This window comes from Anser cygnoides, chromosome 9 (assembly GCF_040182565.1).
Source record: "Anser cygnoides isolate HZ-2024a breed goose chromosome 9, Taihu_goose_T2T_genome, whole genome shotgun sequence".
In the NCBI taxonomy this organism is placed as follows: domain Eukaryota; kingdom Metazoa; phylum Chordata; class Aves; order Anseriformes; family Anatidae; genus Anser; species Anser cygnoides.
The window spans coordinates 6,016,768-6,030,765 of NC_089881.1; the positions used below are offsets into that span (position 1 = coordinate 6,016,768).

Consider the following 13,998-nt stretch of genomic DNA (forward strand, 5'->3'; position numbering starts at 1 on the left):
AATAAGATCTCCTCTCAGTCTTCTCTTCTCAAGGCTGAACAGAGCCAGGTCTCTCAGCCTTTCCTCATAGGGGAGATGCTCCAGGCCCCGTATCATCTTTGTGGCCCTCTGCTGGACTCTTTCCCTGTCTTTTTTGTACTGGGGAGCCCAGAACCGGACACAGTACTCCAGGTGAGGCCTGACCACGGCAGAGTAGAGGGGGAGGACCACCTACCTTGACCAGCTGGCCGCGCTCCTTTTAATGCACCCCAGGATCCCATTGGCCCTCTTGGCCACCAGGGCACACTGCTGGCTCATGGCCAACCTGTCGTCCACCAGGACCCCCACGTCCTTCTCCACAGAGCTCCTCTCCAGCAGGTCGTCCCCCAGCCTGTACTGATATGTGCAGTTGCTCCTTCCCAGGTGCAGGACTCTACACTTGCTCTTGTTAAACTTCATTTGGTTTCTTCCTGCCCAGCTCTCCAGCCGGTCCAGGTCTCACTGAACGGCAGCACAGCCTTCTGGCGTGTCGGCCACTCCTCCCAGCTTTTATCACCGGCATACTTGCTAAGGGTGGACGCTATTCCCTCAAAGTCATCGATGAAGATATTGAACAAGACCAGACCCAGCACCGACCCCTGGGAAACACCGCTAGTCACAGCTCTCCAGCCGGACTCTGTGCCGTCGATCACAACCCTCTGAGCTTGGCCAGTCAGCCAGTTCTCAACTCACCTTACTGTCCACTCATCTGTCCCATGCTTTCTCAGCTTTGCTAGCAGGATGTTGTGGGAGACGGTATCAAAAGCCTTGCTAAAGTCAAGGTAGATGACATCCACTGCTCTCCCCCCATCTACCCAGCTGGTGATGTCATCATAGAAGGCAACGAGGTTGGTTGAGCACGACTTGCCCTCGGTGAATCCATGCTGACTACTCCTCATAACCTTCTTCTCTTCCAGTTGCTTGGAGATGGCATCCAGAACAAGCTGTTCCATGACCTTTCCAGGGACACAGGTGAGATCTTCCCTTTGCTTTCGTCACTGGAGTTTTCACTGGAAACTACTACTTTGCAATACATATTGTAAATACCAGGGTATTTCTGGTTGAGCTACTATGATTCTCTGAATTTTTATCAGTTGTTAGGATGGCATGTTGTATTTCATATAAAAGGGTTCCTAAATATCAAGGCCCTGAGTTTCCCCCACTTTCACCCTTGCTTTCTTATTCCAGGAAAAGCACTCCCATTCTCAGATGTCTTGCTGGGGCAGTCACTATAGATAGTTACATCTGGAAAAAGGAAAAGAGGAATTATTATCATAGACATGTTTCTTCTACTCCGCAGTGCCAGTTGCAGAAGGGTCATTGGAGGCAGACAGTGTTTGCAGGACTGATGCAGAACTCCATTGCTCTGGGAGGATCCCTGAGGAACAGTTGCTGTTTATTGCAGCCCAAGGTACAGGTATTCAAAACTGAGATGACAGATTATCCTCTGCAGCTCTTCTCAGATCTGAGGTGTGTATTGTTTATAGCAGAGATGCAATAGATATGTAAGATCTTATTTCACATTTTAGTGGGTAAAATATTTTGGTTGTCCAAGTAAACAGTAAAATTCCCGTTGATAGCAACAGGAGGTAGTTCACCATTTTATAGAGCCTACCCTATTTCCTAGACTTTTGCAGCTCGGAAAAAGTGAACTGTATTTTAAAAGGAGGAAATAGTAATTTTAGTTGTTTCTTTTTAAAGAAAAAACAACGACACTCCAACTAACAGAAGCAGCATGAACTATAGCAATGTCTCCTTGGGATATATGAAATTTAGGAATAAATCAAATGGCTGAACTGTAAAAAAAAGAAATAAAAAATCAGAAATTCAAAATGAGGAAAGGCCAGACTGCACAAAAACAGCTACTTCAAGCCCACCTAGTTACTCTGGGGCACTCAGACAACACTGATCAGTGTGGTAGTCTGAAGACATTATCTATAAATCTTATACACCTTAAGATAAAATATGGGTATCTTTTTTTTCCCTATCAAAGTTTTCTGTTCAAACTCATTTACTCAACAAGAGCCTTTTAAAAATAATTGTTCTGCTTTTATAACAGAAGAGTAGGCCATAATTAAACTGGTGAGTCATCAGTCCACTGAGTTTCATAGGAAATTCCTTATTACTTTAAAGCACCTGCTGGAGCTCTTCTACTCATTTCCCATAGAAGAGCTGCAGGTACAGACTGATTCCAAATACTTCCCATAAAAGAATAGGCCACCAAACTTTTTTTTTTTTTTTTTTTTTACATAAATTTCAGCCTTTATAGTTTCTATTCCTGCACAATTAATGAGATCTGGCTGAATCCCCAGTTACTTCTGGGTTGTGATTTATAAAGCACAACTCTAGATTCAGAGTTTTCAGAAATGGTTTCCCGCATTTTAGTGTTATTACCTCATTTCTATAGTGTATCTCTCTATGTCTCTTTTACTTGAAACTGGTAACCCTTAATCATTTATAGGATATGTTTAAGGATTAGCAGGAACATGCTGAACTGTACTGAAAAGTATTTAAATACTGCAGCATGACAAAATGACAAGTATGTTGGCTATTCTTCTATTTGGATAAATGGCTATTAACTATTTAACTTTGCAATATTTAATTTAATCAATATGTTAAAACAATCTAAAACATAGCATTCTAATATCAGCAGTTCATAGGCAGTAGATTTCAGCATTAGACAAAAATTATTACTTGCTTATTTGCTGTACAAAATTTTCAGAGAAAACATTTGTAGGACCCAAGAGAAACACAGCAATTAATGTAAATATAGAGAATATTTTACATCAAAAAAAAATAGAGGAGGCATTCTGAAATATGCCCAAATATTAAAAACATCTCAGCAGTTTTAAAAATATTTTAAGTAGTACCTTAATTAAACTGTATTTATCAAATAATCCAAAACAAAATGCAATAATCTGAGAAGATTAAAAAAAAAATCAGAACAGTGAAAACAGTATTTTCATAGATAAGAGTATTGTATAGCCAGGATGGAGACAATTTAGCTTTTGCATAAGAAACAGGTCTTGATTATTCATGGTCGAATACAATTTGTATCTTCATTTAGACTGTGGTATTTGTGTTCAATACAAATACTCTGTAACAAAAGTGTAAAGCCCAAATTTGAAAGCAGCTGCTTAGAAAGCACATGTTCTGACTTTGCAAAAAAAAGATGCAAAATGGGAATTAAAAAGATTCTTGAAAAGAGGTAAACTTAGAATTAATAAAAATCTAAATGATGAGTAACTGGCAGGAATAATCACAGAATCACAGAATCATTCAGGTTGGAAGAGACCTCCAAGATCACCGAATCCAACCTCTGACCTAACATTAACAGTCCTTCACTAAACCATATCACTAAGCTCTACATCTAAATGTCTTTTAAAGACCTCCAGGGATGGTCACTCAACCACTTCCCTGGGCAGCCCATTCCAATGCCTAACAACCCTTTCAGTAAAGAAGTTCCTCCTAATATCCAACCTAAACCTCCCGTGATGCAATTTTAGCCCATTCCCCCTCATCCTGTCACCGGGCACGTGGGAGAATAGACCAACCCCCACCTCTTTACAGCCTCCTTTAAGGTAACTGTAGAGAGCGATAAGGTCGCCCCTGAGCCTCCTCTTCTCCAGGCTGAACAACCCCAGCTCCCTCAGCCGCTCTTCGTAAGACTTGTTCTCCAGACCCCTCACCAGCTTTGTTGCCCTTCTCTGGACTCCCTCCAGCACCTCGATGTCCCTCCTGTAGCGAGGGGCCCAAAACTGAACACAGTACTCAAGGTGCGGCCTCACCAGAGCCGAGTACAGGGGGACAATCACTTCCCTAGCCCTGCTGCCCACGCTGCTTCTTATGCAAGCCAGGATGCTGTTGGCCTTCTTGGCCACCTGGGCACACTGCTGGCTCATATTCAGCTGCCTATCTACCAGTACTCCCAGGTCCTTCTCTGCCAGGCAGCTTTCCAGCCATTCATCTCCCAGCCTGTAGCGCTGCTTGGGGTTGTTGTGCCCCAGGTGCAGGACCCGGCACTTGGCCTTGTTGAACTTCATACAGTTGGCCTCAGCCCATCGGTCCAGCCTATCCAGATCCTCCTGCAGAGCCTTCCTACCCTCAAGCAGATGAACACACGCACCTAACTTGGTGTCGTCTGCAAACTTACTGAGGGTGCACTCGATCCCCTCATCCAGATCATCGATAAAGACATTAAAGAGAACTGGCCCCACTACAGAGCCCTGGGAGACTCCACTAGTGACCAGCCTCTAACTGGATTTAACTCCATTCACCACAACTCTTTGGGCCCGGCTACCCAGGCAGTTTTTAACCCAATGAAGCATATATCAGTCCAAGCCATAAGCAGCCAGTTTATTCAGGAGAACGCTGTGGGAAATGGAGTCAAAAGCCTTACTGAAGTCAAGGTAGACCACGTCCACAGCCTTTCCCTCATCCAGCAAGCTCGTCACTTTGTCATAGAAGGAGATCAGGTTCGTCAAGCAGGACCTGCCTTTCATAAACCCATGCTGACTGGGCCTGATCGCCTGGTTGCCCTGCAAATGCCGCATGATGACACTCAAGATAATCTGCTCCTTGAGCTTTCCTAGCACTGAAGTCAGACTGACAGGCCTATAGTTTCCCGGGTCCACCCTCTAGCCTCTTTTGTAGATGGGCGTCACGTTTGCTGGCCGCCAGTCAACTGGGACCTCCCGTGATAACCAGGACTGCTGTTAAATGATGGGAAGTGGCTTGGTCAGCTCTTCCGCCAGTTCTCTCAGTACCCTCGGGCTGATCCCATCTGGCCCCATCAGCTTGCATACATCTAAGTGCTGTAGCAGGTCACCAACCATTTCCTCGTGGATTATGAGGGCCACATTCTGCTCCTTGTCCCCTTCCACCCGCTCAGGGGACTGGGTACCCAGAGAACAACTGGTCTTGCTACTAAAGACCGAGGCAAAGAAGGCATTAAGCACCTCAGCCTTTTCCTCATCTCTTGTCACTATGTTTCCCCCCATATCCAGTAAAAGATGGAGATTCTTCTTAGTCCTTTTCGTGTTTATGTATTTATAAAAATATTTTTGTTATCTTTAACAGCATTAGCCAGATTGAGATCCAGATGAGCTTTGGTCTTTCAAATTTTGAGCCGTCCTAGTATGAGCCAGCAGTGTGCCCTGGCAGCCAGGAGGGCCAACCGTATCCTGGGGTGCCTCAAGCACGGCATCGCTAGTCGGTCGAGGGAAGCGATTGTCCCGCTCTATTCTGCACTGGTGCGGCCTCACCTCGAGTACTGTGGGCAGTTCTGGGCACCACAGTACAAAAAGGATGTGAAACTGTTGCAGAGTGTTCAGAGGAGAGCTACCAAGATGGTGAAGGGCCTAGAGGGAAAGACGTTATGAGGAGCGGCTGAGGTCACTTGGCCTGTTCAGCTTGGAAAAGAGGAGGCTGAGGGGAGACCTCATCTTGGCCTACAGCTTCCTCACGAGGGGGAGTGGAAGGGCAGGCACTGATCTATTCTCTTTAGTGACCAGCGATGGGACCCGAGGGAATGGTGTCAAGCTGCGACAGGGGAGGTTCAGGCTGGATATCAGCAAGGTTCTTCACTGAGAGGGTTGTTGTGCGCTGGAACAGGCTCCCCAGGGAAGTCACGGCACCGAGCCTGTTGGAGTTTAAGAAGTGTTTGGACTGTGCCCTTAGTCATATCATCTGAATTTTTGGGTAGACCTGTGTGGTGCCAGGAGTTGGACTTGATGATCCTCATGGGTCCCTTCCAACTCGGGATATTCTATGAGTCTAATTTTGTCCCTGCACAGCCTCGCAACATCCTTATAGTCCTCCTGAGTGGCCTGCCGTCTTTTCCAAAGGTCATAAACCCTCTTTTTCTTCCTGAGCTCTAGCCACAGCTCTCTGTTCAGCCAGGCCAGTCTTCTTCCGTGCCAGCTCGTCTTTCGGCATGTGGGGATGGTCTGCTCCTGAGCCTTTAAGATTTCCTTCTTGAATAGTGCCCAGCCTTCCTGGACTCCTCTGCCCTTCAGGACTGCCTCCCAAGGGACTCTGCCAACCAATGTTCTGAACGGCTCCAAGTCTGCCCTCCACAAGTCCAAGATAGTAGTTTTATTGATGCCACACCTGAGAGCCACACCGCTGCCCCTTCTGTGCTGCCTGGCCCTTCTGAAGAGCCTATAGCAATTCATTGCAGCACACCAGTCATGGGAGTGGCCCCACCACATTTCAGTGATGGCAACCAAGTCACAGCTTGCCTGTTGCACAATGGCTTCCAGCTCCTCCTGTTTGTTGCCCATGCTGCGTGCATTAGTGTAGATGCACTTCAGTTGGGCCACTGCCCTCTCCCCCTGCCCTGACATTGTTCCCCCAAGCTCACCTCTAACGAGCCTCATTTCATCCCCATCCCCCTTCTTACCTAGTTTAAAACCCTCTCAATGAGCCCTGCCAGCTCCTGTGCTAGAATCCATTTTCCACTTGGAGATAGGGGGGACGCATCTGCAGCTATCAGGCCAGGTGCTAAGTAAAGTGCCCCATGGTCAAAAAACCCAAAATTTCTGTGATGGCAGCAGTCTCTGAGCCATGTGTTTATCAGGTGGGCTTTCCGGGTCCTCTCTGTACCATTCCCTGCCACTGAAGGGACAGAGGAAACCACCACCTGTACTCCCGCTCCATCTACTAACCACCCCTGTCCCCTGAAGTCCCTTTTGATAGCCTTCAGGCTTCTCTCAAATATTTCATCACTGCCAGACTGGACTATCAATAAAGGACAGTAATCAGAGGGGCAAACCAGGCTGGGAAGGTTTTGGGCAATGTCCTTGACCTGGGCCTCAGGGAGGCAGCAGACTTCCCTACAGGTAGGGTCAGGCCGACATACAGGGCCCTCTGGTCCCCTGAAAAGAGAGTCGCCTACAACGATTACCCTTCTTTCTTTCTTGGTGAAGGCAGTCTTGAGGCACGGAGTCGACTTCCTCGCCCTAGGCAACCTCCTGGGTGGACTTTTGAACACGTCCTCACCCACCGGTCTCTCAAGCTCCAAGGCCTCAAACCTGTTATGTACGGGCACCTGGGAAGGCGAGGCTAGTAGGGAGGGGCGTTGCCTGCAGCGCCAAGCTGGTACCCGTTTCCATTCCTCCTCGTATCCTAGGTCCACTCCCTCTGCCTGACAGCAACAGGGCAGGGGGTCCACCACTATTTGGGGTGTCTCACCCCAGTGCTTTTTTTTCAGGCCTGGCAGAGAGTTGCTCCACCAGTCTATCTCCTGCTCACGCTCCCTGATAGCCCTTAACCTCTCCACCCCTTCCTTGAGCTCTGCCACCGGGCTGACCAGGTCACCCACCTGCTCACACCTCACACAGTGTCTCTGCCACCCTCTGATGGCAGCAACAGGCTCAGGCACTCTGTGCATCCAGAGACCTGAACTGACCTATTTTTGAGCGGGCACTCGGTCTGGGTCGCTACAGATTTTCTGAGAAGAGCTTTCTTCTCAGTGCAGACCACAGCTGGTTTAACTACAGGCGGCCAGCCGGCAGATGAGCTGTACTCCTGAGTAGGGGAGACGCTCTGCCCCGTCCGAAGACGCGCGGCCCGCGTACGCTGCTGCGCCACGCCCTGCCTGGGGCGCCACGCTCTGACTGAAGCTCCCCGCCCTGGGCCGCGCTCCCTAGGGCCTGCCTTGGAGCGGGACGCCGGGCACGGACGCCGCTCCTGGCTCCGCCCACGCCTCGCCGGCCGCTCCCGCGAGGGCAGCCGGGCCCGGCGGGCCCCCCGCCTGCCACGGTGCCCGAGAAACCCCTGGCAGGCCCGATCAGCTGCAGAACGCGTCTGTCCCAGAGCCGACCGCCTCAGCGATCTGCATTGCAATTATGAAATGCAGGGTTAAAGAAAGTTAGTTTATATTTGGAGTTTAAAATTTCACTGCAGTTCGGAAGTAAAAGTTTATTTATTTTTTAAACAATATCAGAAAGTAGTTTCACTCAAAGATGTTATCTGAGAGCTAAGCTTTTGCACTTTTTAAAGCAACTCATGTTTGAGAAGCACAAAAGATAATTCAGTTTGTTCATAAACACACAGACCTTTCTGTGTCAAACCTTCACCTTAGTCATGGAGCATTCCCATTGAAGTCAACCTGCCTTCCCTTTAAAGCTTTCTTCTCTCAGCGAGCCAGCCCTGCTGTATTTTCTGCGAAAAAAATGTCCTCAGATGTCTTGTCTCTGGTGTGTTCTCTTGAAAAATTGCTAGAAGGAAAAAATAAAAATGGAAGCAAGTATACAGAGCATCCCAAGTTGCTATCGGAGGCTCACAGCTTCTGTCACCACTAAAAAGGAATTAGAATTTGCTCAGAAGTAGCCAGCTATTAATGTTATGTTTTACTAGAAATGGACAGGAGCCATAGGATCATAGAATGGCCTGGGTTGAAAAGGACCGTAAAGATCATCTAGTTTTAACCCCCCTGCTCTGGGCAGGGTTGCCAACCACTAGAGCAGGCTGCCCAGAGCCGCATCCAGCCTGGCCTTGAATGCCTTCAGGGATGGGGCATCCACAACCTCTCTGGGCAGCCCGTTCCAGTGCCTCACCACCCTCTGGAAAACTTTCTCCTAATTTCTAACCTAAATCTCCCCTGTCTCAGTTTAAAACCATTCCCCCTTGTTATATCACTATCAATACATATAAACAGGCATTCCCCCTCCTGTTTATATGCTCCCTTCAAGTAGTGGAAGGCCACAATGAGGTCTCCCCAGAGCCTTCTCTTCTCCAAGCTACACAAGCCCAGTTTCCTCAACCTTTCTGCATAGGAGAGGTGCACCAGCCCTCTGATCATCTTAGTGGCCCTCCTCTGGACCTGTTCCAAGAGCTCCACATCCTTCTAGTGCTGGGGGCCCCAGGCCTGCACACAGTATTCCAGATGAGGTCTCACAAGAGCAGAGTAGAGGGGGACAATCACCTCCCTCTCCCCGCTGGCCACCCCTTTTTTAATGCAGCCCAGGACATAGTTGGCCTTCCGGGCTGCAAGTTCGCACTGCTGGTTCATGTCCAGCTTCTCGTCCATCAGGACCCCCAAGTCCTTCTCTGCAGGGCTGCTCTCAAGTTCCTTGCACTTGGCCTTGTTGAACCTCATTAGGTTCTGATAGGCCCACTTCTCCAGCCTGTCCAGGTCCCTCCGGATGGCATCCCTTCCCTCTATTGTATCGACTGCACCGCTCAGCTTGGTGTCGTCTGCAAGCTTGCTGAGGGTGCACGTGATTCTGTCTATGTCATTGATAAAGATGTTGAAGAGCACCGGTCCCAAGACCAACCCCTGAGGGACACCACTTGTGACTGGCCTCCACCCGGACATAGAGCCATTGACCACAACCCTTTGGCTGTGACCAGCCAACCAATTCTTTATCCACCTAACAGTCTATCCTTCAGATCCATACCTCTCCAATTTAGAGAGAAGAATGTGGTGAGGGACCATATCAAAGGCTTTTCTCAAGTCCAGGTAGATGATATCCATCGCCCTTCCTTTGTCCACTGATGCCATCGCTCCATCATAGAAGGCCACCAGATTGGTTAGGCAAGATCTGCCTTTCGTAAAGCCGTGCTGGCTGTCTTGGATCACCTCTTTATCTCGTGCATGATTTAACATGTCTTCCAGGAGGATCTGCTCCATGATCTTTCCAGGCACAGAGGTGAGGCTCACCGGCCTGCAGTTCCCTGGGTCTTCCCTTCTCCCTTTCTTAAAAATTGGAGTAATGTTTCCCTTTCTCCAGTCACCAGGGACTTCACCCGACAGCCATGATTTTTCAAATATGATGGAGAGCGGCTCGGCAACCACATCAGCCATCTCTCTCAGCATCCTGGGATGTATACCAACAGCCCCATGGACTTATACACATCCAATTTCCTTAGGCGGTCCCGGACTTGTTCCACTGTCACAGTGGGACGGAATCCGCTCCTCTCACCCTCCCGTCGAGGTACAGGGTCCTGACAGACATAGGAAACTTGACCACCAGTGAAGACTGAGACAAATCACTTATTGAGTGCCTCAACTTTTTCCACGTCTGAGGAAGCCAGTTCTCCCATCTCTTTTATCAGAGGGCGAACACTCTCCTTGGCCTGTCTCCTCCTGCCTATATATCTGTAGAACCCCTTCTTGTTATTCTTCACATCCCTTGCCAAGTTCAGCTGCATCTGTGCCTTGGCTTTCCTGATCCTGTCTCTACACATCTGGATGACTCCCCTGTATTCCTCGCAGGCTACACAACCCTGCTTCCACTTCCTGTGCATTTCCCTCTTTTCCCTCAGTTTAAGCTGCAGGTCCTTGCTCAGCCATGCTGGTCACCTGCCTCCTCTGCTCAATTTCTTCTGCTGGGGGATGGAGAGCTCTTGCACTCTCAGAAGGGTGTCCTTAAAAGAGCTGCCAGCTCTGTTCCATTCCTGTGCCCTTAAGGACAGTTTCCCAGGGGATCCCAGCCAGTAATTCCTTGAGCAGCTGCAAGTTTGCTCTCCTGAAGTTCAGGGTCCTGACTCTGCTTTTTGCCAGACCCATATTCCTCAAGATCACAAACTCCACTCCACCAGGGCATGGTCGCTACAGCCCAGACAGCCTCTAATCTTAACCTCTCTAATGCTCCCTTCCACATTGGTGAGCAACAGGTCTAGTAAAGCTTCACCTCAGGTTGGTTCGTCTTATAATAAAATGATATAACAAAGTAATGTAACAAAACTTCATATTTAACCTTGTTTTTTTGTTTGTTTGAAATGCTATACTCTTGTCATTTATCTGTTGTTTGTCCATTTGCAGAGTTCACATAGGACTAATCCTGCTGAATTCACAGACACAAAGGATGAATGTGGGCTGTGGCCAATACAAAATATATGCTATTAGGTATGCATTCAAATCTTTGCAGTCTCCTTAGACAGTAAAGGCTTCAAGATTCAGTGTTTTTTTTTTTAAACTTCTTTTTTTAGTTTGTATTTGTACAGGTTTTGCGGTGCCCAGCACAATGAGCACTTTTTTTTTTTTTTTCAAATCAGCAACCAGTACCACAGTATATTACAAAGACCTGTAATCAAGGATTAATAAAGGGTCCATTAAACATTCCACTACTAGATAAGACACATTTTCTACTATTCTGTGTCAGAACAATAGAATAGAGCATGGCCTGCCATTCTTTCTGTCCTTAAGTCAGCCAGACTTGTTTCTCTCAAGTCAAAAGAAAATGGCAAACAGAAAGTATCTTCTGCTCTCACAGACAAGCTGCTAATGTAACTTCATTTTCTATAAATAGTCTGCATCAGTTAAGTTCAGCTATTTCTGTCTGCTAATAAGTTGTGCATACTGACTTGTTCATATATATAGCTTCTCTGAAGTCAAATCCATTCCAGCTAAATATGATTTTGAAAGTTGAATTTTATGCAGTAATTCTGGCTGTGATCCAGAGCTGTAACTGGACAGCTGGAACCGGAGCATAACTTGCAATATATTCAGATATAACTTCTGTGAAAACATATGAGGTTTTCCTGTATTAAGTCCACACAGAACTGAAAAATAAAAATAATAAACCATTTTTCAGAGAACTGAATGAAAAAATATTGATTACCTTTCTCGGTTAGTCAAGGATGATTCCAAGATTCCAGTCTTCTCTATATCAGTATGGATTCAAGATCTCATTGGAATTAGACCACTAGAATAGCTTTACCCAATATTTTGGCAATCCAGTGAACCTCTGGTCCATAGTGTAGTGGGACTTAAGAAGGAAATTAGACTACAGCTACAGTCCTTCTGTTACATTTTACCAGAGATCAATTTCAGATCTTAGAGTATGAGTCTAGAAAAGAATTAGAGGGTTTATCTAGTTCATCTCTAGGCTAAAGTAATGATCGATCCTACAGATACCATTTCTGACACATCTGCCTGCCCTGTTCTTAATGTGATGGTGGTCCAAAAAACTTTTCAGTCTAGTCAAATACCTGTTAGCATCCAGGCGAAACATTTTCCCAGAGTAGCCTACATGCCGAAGTGTTCACTATTATTTTTTATTCCATTACCAGTACAGAGACTAACATATATTAACTTCTTCACCAAAGCAGACTCATATTTATGCATGCAAACTGTTATGACTGCCCCTTCTTTAAGACCAGACCAATTCTTCCAGTCTTGCATTTGATCATACGTTTTACTTTGCTTTGAAATTTCTCTATATGCTTCACATTTCCTCTTAATACTCCCACAAGATATCTTGTGGTTCATATTTAGAAATCAGAATCAGTCCGGAACTTTTATCATAACATCTTTACAGCCATCCATTTCATGTCTGAGTATATTTAAAAACAAAAGATGCAAAGATGAGCAAAGAGCAAAAGTAATAAGAAATAAAATCCTTTATCTCTTTCTTCCTCAAACAACTTAAGGAACATTCACTTATTATTTAAGGTGAAAATTCAATCTGATTATCTTTGGATTTCTTTATCCTAGCTATTATATTTTCCATTGTTGTGAGACTTTTACTCCTATTTCAGGTTTCTTTTTATTTAATTAAACAGCCTGTGGCAGCATAAAACAGCCCTAAATGCCCAGATGAAACCAGGATACTAAAGTATCTTGGAGAAACAAAATGGGAGATGAACACATAACACTGGTCTCCTTGTAGTCATGCCAGGAAATGTGAGAGATTCAGGCTACTTCCTGAATATTCTGAATACTCCCCTGAAGACCAGAAGCAGTTAGGGAAGAAAGGATGTGTAAATCTGTCCACTTTTCTTTATCTTGGCTGTTAAGTCTCTCATTGCCTTTATGAAATACAATCCAAAATTTCAGCTAGGATAGTCAAATATGTAGACAAAAAAAAAGAAATTATTTAGCTTCTTGGTTATGAACCAATATGGCTAATTCATCATCCAGTCTAGAAATTCATATGGAAACACATCTTTAATTTAACTAATATTTAGTTGCTTAAGTTACATTCTTATTAGCACAAGGTACAGTAAAAATGATTTCTTCATTCGTACGTTTAGAATAATGTTATCTTTTTTATCTGATTGTGTTCTCACAATAAGCAATTTGCACTTTCTTGAATTAAAAAAAAAATAATTCTTGTAATTTCTAAAAGAACTAGAAGAACCAACCTTTCTTCCTTACCTCCTTCCTTTCTTTCTTTCTGTTTTGCACATTATATGCATTTTGCAGTGTGGAGGAACAAAGTACCTACTCCATAACTGAAGAAAAAGCAGGAGGTGTTTATGGAAAGTTATGTCTTAGAAATGTATTATCTAGCAGTTTAGAGAATGGATTCAATTTAAATGAAATGACAGGAAGCAAATCCGTCAATGTACCTGCACTCTAGTGCTTCTCTGAGTCATGAAACTTCCAAGCTATAAATAAAATTTACAAATGAGACACAAAGAAGGGAAAACAAACAAAAAACAGAAAAAATTAAACAATTCTTCAGAGACACAAATTTATATTTTACATTGTGATAAAAATACGATTCATTGCAGCTGAATTACTACCCATCATAATAAATCATGATTATCTATATTGTAGCCAATCATTAGGAAGTAGCAGAGAGAGAAAATTCAGTCGTTATTCAGATTACACTCACTCCTTCTGTATTTAATGCACAAATATATGAAAACAATTACACACTAATAACTTATAAAATATTAAATTGAACCCAATAGTACATAATCCAAGATAAGATACCAGACATAAGAAGGTATTTGATGAACTGGTAAGTACCTCTATCTATAGCTAATACCCATTTATCTGTGAGCCTGACATGACGTGATATGATTCCTAAGAGCATTTGCTTTGTTACGTGAATTTTCTCAGACTGACCTTCAGCAGATTAACATGGCATCACTCTATAAAAGCTGAGAAAAAAAAACAGTATATTTTTTTAAAGGTTAAAAGAATAGATTGTCTTAAAGTGTACATTGCATTATGGAAGCACTTCTTAAAGGACTGGAACATTCACAGATTTTAACCCCTTTCTTTTGGACCATATTATT

At 45.0% G+C, this 13,998-nt stretch overlaps 1 protein-coding gene across 9 annotated transcripts in view; it reads right to left on the bottom strand.

Moving 5' to 3' along the window:
• The window catches only part of LOC106040346 (uncharacterized), a 596,086-nt gene that overhangs the window by 11,895 nt on the left and 570,193 nt on the right, over nt 1–13,998 (bottom strand). For 4 of the 9 annotated variants that reach the window (XM_067002026.1, XM_067002025.1, XM_067002023.1 and 1 more), the window contains 2 exons: nt 13,127–13,359; nt 1,413–11,529 (listed from right to left, as the gene is read on the bottom strand). The exons of 1 other annotated variant lie outside the window; for it this stretch is intronic. Coding sequence is in view for 7 of the 8 variants with exons in the window: in XM_067002025.1 (XP_066858126.1) it covers nt 6,422–7,411 (990 nt within the window). In the remaining variant the exon portion in view is untranslated. Of the gene's footprint in view, nt 1–1,412; nt 11,530–13,126; nt 13,360–13,998 lie in introns of those variants that run through there. 4 more of the 9 variants (XM_067002020.1, XM_067002019.1, XM_067002022.1 and 1 more) reach the window with 3 other exon arrangements.